The sequence below is a fragment of the Nilaparvata lugens genome, chromosome 11, assembly GCF_014356525.2.
Source record: "Nilaparvata lugens isolate BPH chromosome 11, ASM1435652v1, whole genome shotgun sequence".
Classification (NCBI taxonomy): Eukaryota; Metazoa; Arthropoda; class Insecta; order Hemiptera; family Delphacidae; genus Nilaparvata; species Nilaparvata lugens.
In genome coordinates, this window is record NC_052514.1 from 25,048,640 (window position 1) to 25,059,248 (window position 10,609).

Sequence of the window (10,609 nt, forward strand, 5' to 3'; positions counted from 1 at the left end):
GCAGTAAAGAAAGATAGGAGAACAAACGTTGCCAAGTCTCTTAAAATAGACTCCATTTTTCTACTGTGTGTGAACAGCTGTTATTCAATTCATCCCATTAAATTTTATCTAATATTAGTTTTGATTTCCTTGAAGTAATCAATTACATGTCATAAGTTTATTGATCAAATACATCGATAAAATATATTATTTCATGATTGACCACACGAAGTGAGGTCTAAGATTCAAGTCGACGGTTTGGCATTTTTCTTAATGTTTAAATGTTTATATGTTGCGCATTTACGGCGAAACGCGGTAATAGATTTTTATGAAATTTGACAGGTATGTTCCTTTTTAAATTGCGCCTCGACGTATATACAAGGTTTTTGGAAACTTTGCATTTCAAAGATAATATAAAAGGAAAAAGGAGCCTGCTTCATACGCCAATATTAGAGTAAAAATCAGACTATAGATTATTATTCATCATAAATCAGCTGACAAGTGATTACACAGATGTGTGGAGAAGCCAGTCTATAACTGTATTTGTATAAGGTCTATAGTTTCAATCAAAGACCTTGAAGAGGTATGCATCTTTAAGCTGGGTTTACACCAGAGTTATTAACAAAATGGTTATAACTTAATCCTTATAGATTCTATTAGATTGAACGGAAGTTGACAAACACATAATTATATGTTCATCATGTGTATGATAAGTTATGTTCAATCTAATATAATCCAGAAGGATTAAGTTATTAACATTTTTTAAATAAATTTGGTCTAATCGCAGCTTTAAGGTCTTTGGTTTCAATATTTTGTTTTGCAGTCATGGTATTATTATGCGTGCCCATCAGTATCAATATTCTCACATTCGAAAAAACTAATATAATGGGTGAATAAAAATAAACAAATGAACTAAATAATGCTGGAGAAATTATAATATTTTTGATTCTAAAAAATTAATTTTCATCAGATAGAAAGATCATCACGGAACTGGATGACTGACTGACTCACTCACTCACTCGCAGAACTAAAAATCTACCAGACCAAAAATGTTCAAATTTGGTAGGTATGTTCAGTTGGCCCTTTAGAGGCGCACCAAGAAATATTTGGCGATATTTTAACTCTAAGGGTGGTTTTTAAGGGTTTAAAGTTCTTTTAGCATGTATATTCTTCCTATTCCAATATCTTAAAATTATTATTGAAATGTCCCTACCATTATGTTAATATAGAACTATAATCTAGAGAGAGTACCTCTTCGAAAAAGTTGTTCTGGTAACTAAATTAAAAATTTTGTCAGATTGGCATTAAGTTGAGTTGACTTTGTTAGGTTGGCACCAAGTTGAAGATTGAAATGCATTTATCCAAGACCTCCTAAATATACCAATTTATCCAGTTAACCAAAATTAGCGTTTTCTCAGCTTTTCTGCGTTTCCTCACCTTTTTCAATAATTGATGGAAATATATTTAAAAAAATTCAGTACACTGGTTTAGCTGAGGTGGAAAAATTTTGTTCGCCAAAGAATCGCCGATATAGTAACAGGTGTTTTTCGAGATCAAATTGACATAATATGTTCAAATTCGGTACAGAGGTTCCGCTGAGGTCTACATGCAGGCGAGCGAAGCGAGCCCGCTGATCTCATTTTTGCTTTTTTGGTCGATCCAGTCGGGGGTCCAGGGGGCGGAGCCCCCTGGCTAGACGGATATGGTGAGCGAATCGTGCCTGACGGCTAGTATCATAATATGAAATACAAATTCAAACGTGAACTGAGTTTGTTAGCATTTAAAACAGTTGACATCTGGTACTTGTGGATGAGAATACTGCGTGAGGTCTACTGTTCACAGAACTACTAGTTATTTTGATTCGAAACTTTGCTTTCATAACTGAGATTAGATTTTTATTTTCATACAAATCTGAAATGGCGGCTAATTCAAAAAGTTTTGATACACCAATCTGAACTTCAAAACAACAGAAATTAAGTTATTTGGTAGGTATTCTAATCCAATTTCTTTTTAAAATAATATATAAAAAATAGAAATTTTATTTATAATAAGCTCATTCCAATGGAAACAATCTTTCAATATTATTTATACCAGTATCGGTCCCAAGTTAGGACTCCTAACCTAGCCTATATGGATGGCAAGGGCCGGTTTATGAGCTTCGGAAGCCAGGTTGCCGCCAACCTGTCTCCCCGACAACTAGTCTCCTCGCTATTCTGATAACAGGCGTCAGTAAATACCCTGGCAAAATATACCATTGCCGTCAACTAGTCTCCCCGACAGTAAATCCTCTACTACATAGAACGAAGGAGCTTAGTTGTCGGCGACAACTTAATCCAGACATGCAAATGGTCGTTTTTCAAGAAACAGCCCTGAAAGAACTTTTCTCGTCTGATCTAAATGTATTTTGGGTTGCTGAATTCGAATCTGAAATTGGCTGACACGCCAGAGGGCGGCTTCACCCTCAAAAACCCCGAAAATTTCGGACTCTTTTTAATTTTCTCATTTAATCTCGAAAACTTCGATTTTTTGGAGAAAAATCATTCTCTACAAAATTAAAGATAATAGAATTATTTCCAATAATTTGAGTGGTCGCGCAGGATTCTACCATTTTTGGTTCCGGAGCTTGAGTTTTCAAAAAAGGAGTATTTTTAAGGGGTTTTCAAAATTACGCAAACCTACCACTTCTACCCTATATAACTTGGATATTTTTCTAGTATAGATGAAAAACCACACATCATGTTAAAGAATAATTAATTCTGATCAGCATGTTATAGAGCATGTAATTATATTTCATTCGAGACCAATTGCAAGTTTCTATCATGTATATTACTTTTTTAGAGACTCTTGAATAACAGTAGAATCACAGAAAAAATGAGAAAATGAAAATAATATTTTTTTTCAATTGGCTGTAACTTTTGAACGGTATTGGAATCAGAAAACTATTCATGAGAGCGAAAAGAGGAGAAAATTCTCTACAACCTAGACCACTTTTTGAATTCTTTATTTAAAGTGTTTCACAATTTACGAAATTTTGAATATGTGAGAAATTTGTGATATGTTAATCATTTTCACAGTCTCGCATATTCATAGCTTCGTAAATTGTGAAACACTTCTGATAGAAAATTCAAAATAAGTAGTCAAGGTTGTTGACAATTTTTTCCTCTTTTCGCTCCCATGAATAGATTTTCTTATTTCAATACCGTTTAAAAGCTACAGCCAATTGAAAAAATGATTATTAGTCCGGGCGCAAATGTCATGAATAAGGCACTCCGTGATCATTTTTGAGTAACAGCCGTGGAAGATGTCTCAATTTCTTCGTTAGGTCTAGCATAGTAAGAATCGTGATGATGATAAGTCGAAATCACAGGCAAACACCTCGGAAAGAATATGATCGCCAAAATTTTCAGGGTTTTGCTATATCGCTTGTATTTCAATAACCATTCAAGATATCAAACCGTTTTTCTAGAAGAAAATATTCTAAAAATCTTCCTCTACAACTTTTTATCAATAAAGTTTTCCTTTAAAACGCATATTTTTTAGAATTCTTCAATGTTGTTTTCCATCACGAACTGCTTATTATTAAATCACTTTTTACTATTAGAAAAAACGTTGTGCTAAACAACAAACACTAATCCAATAGACACCAACAGCACACTAAAAATTGCCATCCTATCCTTCTATTTGTCTATGAGTACAACCAAGAAGATGGCGGACCTTCCGAAAGATCTCGTTGTCACAGTGAGTGATTAATTCATTTATTGTAAAATATCTGACTGCTAGTCGTTTTTTCTAATAGAAAAAAGTATTTTTTTAGTTATAACCTTCAAAAGCACAAAAAACTTTTTTTCTAAATTTGTTGAAATTTCATATCAATTATGACTTTTTTGGTGCAAGAGATACAGAGAAATTTCAAATCTATGAAATTTAGAGCGTTTTTTCATCTTTGGAACGATATATCTTCATGCGCTGTACGTCAAAAAATGAGTTCTCCAGCGCCCTTCAAAGAAAACCCTGCATGATTTCTGGTGCGTTTTTCCATATGCATGAGGTAACAAGCTAGAACTATAAAATCGATTTTTTCATGACTACTATAAGATAAAAACTTGCAAATGGTTTCAATCTCTTCGTTACAACAAGACGAATAAGAATATTGATGATGGAAACAACGAAAATATTCTATATCATAGAAAAATACAAGATGGCAGTCATTATATGAAAAATTTTTATATCGCTTGCTATAATTCGCTGTTATTGTGAAAGATATCGGATTGGTTCTACCACCAAAATGTTTAGAATTAACCAAACAATGATGTTCGAGAGAATCATCTCATTTCAACCACACTTTCCATTATTTATTCAACTTCAAAAACTTGAAAAATACATTTTTCGGGGACAATATTTCACTTTCCACTCTGTATATGTATTTGCAGTAGACAAACACTAGCATTATTGGCTCAGTGTTGTAGAATATTTCGAAAGCTTTGAAATGACATCTGGTTGGAGGCTGAAGTCGATATCCTCGACATTATTAGAATTACAGACGATTACTTGAAAATCTACATATTTTTATACATTTTCTGTATAGGGCTACTTTTATACACTAAAGTCGGCATTTGCTGAACACTTGATAGATTCAGGCCATAATTTTACAGATAAAAATTCCAATATGAAAATACTAAATTATGGTAATAATAGTGGAAAACTGAATGTTAAAGAAGAATTTCATATTTATGAAGCGGCAAAATTAAGCAGAGATAAAATAATAAACTTAATCCAATTAGACACCAATAGCTCCATTTTTGATAGAACCATGCGAATTTAAATCCACAATTTATAGTATTAGTTCATAAAATCATATGAATACACTAACATATAATCAAAATAAGAATTTTCTAGCAGTATTTATTTCATATCACTTGAAAATGGCATCAATGTCCGAAACATGTTGTGATTAAATATTTCAAAAAAGGGTACTAAGATTTTTATGTTTCTTTCTATTTCTACATATTTTTGCCGCCATCTTGTGTTTTTCATTATGACAAAAATTTTTGAGATTGCCATCATGGATAATCTCTTTCTACACGTCTTTATTATAAAGAGATTGATATCATTCCCAAGTCTGTACCTTCAAGGAGTCATGAGTTTTCTAATTGTTGGGATTGGCATTTGGTGGAAAAGCGTGTTTTCCGCTGCAAACAGTACTTTTCACTCTTTTTCCGATGACGCTCCAGCCGTAATAGTATATTTCGCACCTAGAGCAGAAAATGAGATTTTTCCAGCTCGAAATCGGTTTTCAAGTCCGAGGCCGTAGGCCGAGGACTAGAAAAGATTGAGAGCTGGAAAAACATTTTTGCCCGTGGTGCGAACGATATTTTTCGCCACACTACAGGTATGCTGACAAAATAAATAAAGAATACAAAATAAAGAATACTCGTTAAGCTATCGTACCTATCTCTTGATTTTAGTGGTAGAAGATTTGCAGTCAGGATTTCAGATTCTTTTAAAATTTTACTTGGAATACCACAGTCATCTTCAAGCATTTTTGAAAATTCGGAATGCACTAATCAACAATAAATAATTGAATAAAACTGGTTGCGAAGCGAATTAGTTGATTCGAAACTGGAACTAAAATCATGGCGACTTCAGCTTATTATGAAAGTGGACACTCGCCCGATCTAGCGGATGACTTATTAATAATAATTAGCGCGTTGTTTCCAGCCATAAGCGGCTGGAAAGAGACAACTTTCTGGCCTAGACCGGAAAAGAAACCCTTTTCTGACGTCGTCTGCAAACAAGGTCTTTCAGATCTACGTAGGGACTGGAAAACAGCTGCTTTCTGTGCAGTGTGGCGAAAAATATGGACTTACAGCCTCCAACCAGATGTCATTTTGAAGCTTTGGAAATATCCAAAGCCATATTACTTTTTTCACTCATGTCGAACACAATAGCATCAGAAAATGCAAAAAACAACTTTAAACAACCAACATAATTTTCAATATAATAAATTCATCATATTCAATATTATTTATCACAATAAGATATGATAAGTTTGTGGCATTATTACAATAGACTAGTATATGCTAAAAAGTGAAAAATTATTTATTTATTTATCCATTCATATACAAATACAATCTAGGTAAAAACAACAGGCATTCGCCCAAAACTGCTCTAAACCTCAATTTGGAATACCTTACACAGTCTCGAGGTTATGTAAAAATGATAACTTAATTCATACACTATTTTGAGTAAAAAAATGTATATATTACAATTTTGAATTTATGAGATTAATTAATTTCAAAATACAAATCCAAACAACGAATCTGCCTTCACAATTGCCAAAAATATTGAAAATTTCACTTAAATCCACAATTATACTTGATAAATATCTCTTCAACAAGTTTTATGACATTGATCCTATTGCGATTAGAAGAATGGAATAATGATTTGAAGGAATTTGATTTATTCCATTTTCCTTTCCTTGCCCTATTACCATAGGTAAGGAAAGTATTGCTTTCCGAAAAAAATTAAAGTAGGTACCACAATTTTTAAATTTCTATATACGTTTCAAGGTCCCCTGAGTCCAAAAAGTCGTTTTTGGGTATTGGTTTGTATGTGTGTGTGTGTGTGTGTGTGTGGTGTGTGTGTGTGTGTGTGTGTATGTGTGTGTGGTGTGTGTGTGTGTGTGTGTGTGTGTGTGTGTGTGTGTGTGTGTGTGTGTGTGTACATGATATCTCATCTCCCAACGGAATGACTTGAAATTTGGAACTTAAGGTCCTTACACTATAAAAACAGGATTTTTCGCGATTTTCTTGAAAACGGCTCCAACGATTTTGATCAAATTCATACCTAGAAAAGTCATTGATAAGCTCTATCAACTGCCACAAGTCCCATATTTGTAAAAATTTCAGGAGCACTGCACCATCTATGCAAAGTTTGATTTTAGATTTCCAATTATCAGGCTTCAGATACAAATTAGACAAAAATTTCAAGTGGAAAAGATTGAGCATAAAAATCTCTACAATTAATGTTCAGTAAGTAACATTTTCACCTTAAATTGAAAATAAGCTCGAAGTTCGATAAAATAAGATTATTAAATTGCAAACTATTGGCAACTGTTGATTCTATTAAATCATTCACTATGAAGAGATAGCAGACTTCGTGTGTCTGCAGCGTTATTGTCCTGTCACCAGCTGGCTTAGATCTTTGAATAGTAGACTAGAGATGCGCGGGAACACTAGCGTCAGTTGATCAATTTTCATAACTGCAATTTAAGTTGTGTGAGTGCGCAACACCAGATTTTTGACGCCATCGATCCCACAATTGTGGGTAATGGATGAAGCTGAAGGTATTAAGGTATTAAGTTGAAAAAACTAGAAATTGATTTTGGTGAAGAAGGAACTAACAGCTACGATGATTCCTATGATCTTGCTCTGCTTCCTAGAAGCAAGAAAGAAAAGAAGAAAAATAATACCGCCTTAGAACCTGCCGTAAAATTCATTTCCAAGAAGCGCAGAAAAGAATTGGAGAAAATTCTTGAACGGAAAACGAAAGATTTTTTATGTAGGTAATAGTAGTGAATATTGAAATCACAAGGTAGAAAACGTTATAGAAGTACCTTCTTCTAATAATAGAGGTAATACATTTATTAAGAAGAATACTTTCTTCTTAATAGAGGTGCGACTTTATTGGTTGTGGGAACATGTGTATGATTCCAATGCTATACAATGTATTTTAGGTACCGTACCTTGATGCTATAGCTATAGGCCTAAGGTAGGCCTACGTGTGTGAGATAATTATTACAAGGGAATTGTATATTCTATTTCTTCTTGTTAATTGGAGACACTGATATTCACATCATTAGTAATGGGGTTGAAAGAATTTTCAAATTCTTTTCAAATAATAAACTGTTCTCTTGTCTATTGAAGTTCGGGAAGGCACGTCAGGTTCAAAAGTTCTATTGTGTCCATTGCTATGTCCTCCTCTCCTACCGATAATGGATGGCCTCCTCCAGTCCTAAATATGTACTCCACCTTTCTGCCGCTTTCTTTCTTACAACATACACTATAAAGGATCCGACACGAACAATTACAATCAAATGCAATTCAAGATGACGGCTGAAATGGTGAAAATGATGTCAAAACAGGGGTTCTTTGCGATTTTCTCGAAAACGGCTCCAACAATTTTGATCAAATTTTATACCTATAAATAGAATAGTCATTGATAAGCTCTATCAACTGCCGCAAGTTCTATATCTGTGAGAAGTTCAGGAGCTTCGCCTCATCCATGCAAAGTTTGATTTTAGTTTTCCAATTATCAGGCTTCAGATACAATTTAAACGAAAAATTTTAAGTGACAAATATTGAGCATGAAAATCTCTATAATTAATGGCCAGTAACATTTTCACCTTGAATTAAAAATAAGCCGAAATTCGAGAAAAAATGTGATTATTCAAATGCAGCAAAGTTGATGAGAGAGGCAACTGTTGATTCTATAAATCATTCACTGGAAGAGATAGCGAAATTGATCTCGTCAGATGATAAATTTAAAATAATTATTATATTTCCGAAAATTCATCTTGCTGGAAACACATGAGGGCGGTTTTTCAATTTTCATAACGGCAAGGAAAGTTGTGTGAGTGGACCACACCAGATTTTTGTGTCTTCTATTGACTGGGCTATAGTATAGTAATAATCTAAAATCTATGAACTTCTTTTATAAAAACACTTCACCTTATTAAATATTTAAGCATCTGTTGATGTCATTCAAAATCGTATGTGAATGTCAAATGCAGAGTATGAGGTTATAATCTACACAAATTTTCAGAATTTTAGTGTTTTTTATGAATATGAAATTATATCAATGTAACCCTCATAATCTAGTCATCACAATATTATTCATTCTAAATTCAATGAGTGTAAACGCAAAGCATTACATAAAACATGAAGCAAATAACAATAAGGTAGGCTGAATTTCAAAGCCTTTAATTCTATCATATCCAATACATAACCGAGTAAAGTAGATAGTAGATTTATAGATACCTCTATACCTAGCCTATATAGGCCTACTCAATAGTTTCTAGTACTGTTGGCTATTAGCATACCGTACCGTACCGTATAGAATTACAACAACATAACATAATATTTTTAGATGTTTGTCACACTTTCATATTATTTGATTTAATCAAGAGGACTCATGTACAATATTTCTTGTCGAAAGGTAGACTCAATAAAGATGATTTTGCTAATGTATGTAATGATTTTTTAATTTCCCACGATTTGACATCGAATGAATTATTGCTTCATAAAATTTTGCTTTAAATTGAAAATAATCGCACAATATTTTGTAAAATTTTGATAGTAATGTGAATATTCCACAGTACTTTCAATTGAACGTTATAATTTGTTTCTTTCTTCTTTCACAGAAATTGATTGGATTGCTGAGCATAGAAGACCTTCAAAAAACAGTCAAATTATACAATAAAATCATAGAAGATCCTACAGCCTACTACGAGTCTGTATCACAAATTAAGGGACAAAATGCATCTGCTCTGATTGAACGGTCTAAAAATAAAACTGAATCCACAGCAAAAAAAATTAAAGGGATAACAAGTGGTAGAAGTACTACTAGTAGTACCATTTTTCTCAGTACTGGAAAAATATTCACACCAACTATTCTGAGCTACGAATTTCTTCTTCAGGAACTGAATAGGAAAATAAAAAATTTAACAATTTCATTGTCAAGTGCATCAACTGTTGAAGTGGGAGAGGAGTTGAAGAGCACTGTTTTTCCAGGGGTTGTCAAAATTCAAAATGGTAACACAATTATTGAGAATTTTACACAAAGCAGAATCTATAATTATTTGTATAGTATTTCTTCAACTATGGAACCAATGTTGACAACTTCACTTGTTCCTTATCACGTTTTAAATTCAGTTTTAAAAACAACCCCAAAACCTGAATCATCTTCTGGCCTTCCAACTAACATATTGGAGCTTCTCGAAAACCAAAAAGAAATCATTAAACAATTAATGATGAATATTGATAAAGCCCAAAAAGTCTTAACCAATGGGACGGTAAAAAGTTCAGTGGATGAGTCTTCTACTGACTTCAGATCAAGTGAAGAAAATGGGATGTCATCTAATAAAACTTATGAAAGTCCCATAAATGATATATCAACTATACTTATGAAGTTAGCGGCGGTAGAGAATAATGGTTTGATGATGAATATGACAGAAGATCGGAAACAAAAACCTAGAAATCTATTAACATTGTTGCTGCAAAAGTTCTTGAATATGAAAAGTTTTGCTGACGTACAACAAATTTGAAAATAAATTCTGGCCATCGATTGACTCCACTACCGTACAATTTCCAAGAAGGTTTAAATTAATAATTGTAATATTCTTGAATTGCATCCCATGTTTGATTGATGAAATAGAATCTGGGAGAATTTTACAATAATAATAACAACTGGGACAACATAATGAGAGGAATGGGAGGATACCGTACAATAATTATTATTTTCCACAAACCAAAATGTTTCTTTTATATATTTTAAAGATGTTCACCAAAACCGTCAAATTGTTTATTGTTTTTGAAGGGACGGATTCAAGGATCCAAAGGTTCAAAGAACC

At 33.1% G+C, this 10,609-nt stretch overlaps 1 protein-coding gene across 1 annotated transcript; it reads left to right on the forward strand.

Annotated features, from left to right (window-relative positions):
• Positions 1 to 8,429: 8,429 nt before the first annotated feature.
• LOC111054530 lies at positions 8,430 to 10,609 on the forward strand. The gene is made up of 2 exons (XM_022341579.2): positions 8,430 to 8,938; positions 9,401 to 10,609. The coding sequence occupies exons 1-2, from the start codon at positions 8,819 to 8,821 to the stop codon at positions 10,301 to 10,303; spliced, it is 1,023 nt and encodes a 340-aa protein (XP_022197271.2). The 5' UTR covers positions 8,430 to 8,818; the 3' UTR covers positions 10,304 to 10,609.

Coding starts and splice junctions, on each gene's coding strand:
- LOC111054530 (XM_022341579.2), top strand. CDS start 8,819: ATGAATATGAAATTATATCAATGTAACCCTCATAATCTAGTCATCACA. Junction 8,939..9,400: donor ATGAAGCAAATAACAATAAG/GTAGGCTGAATT, acceptor CTTCTTTCACAG/AAATTGATTGGATTGCTGAG.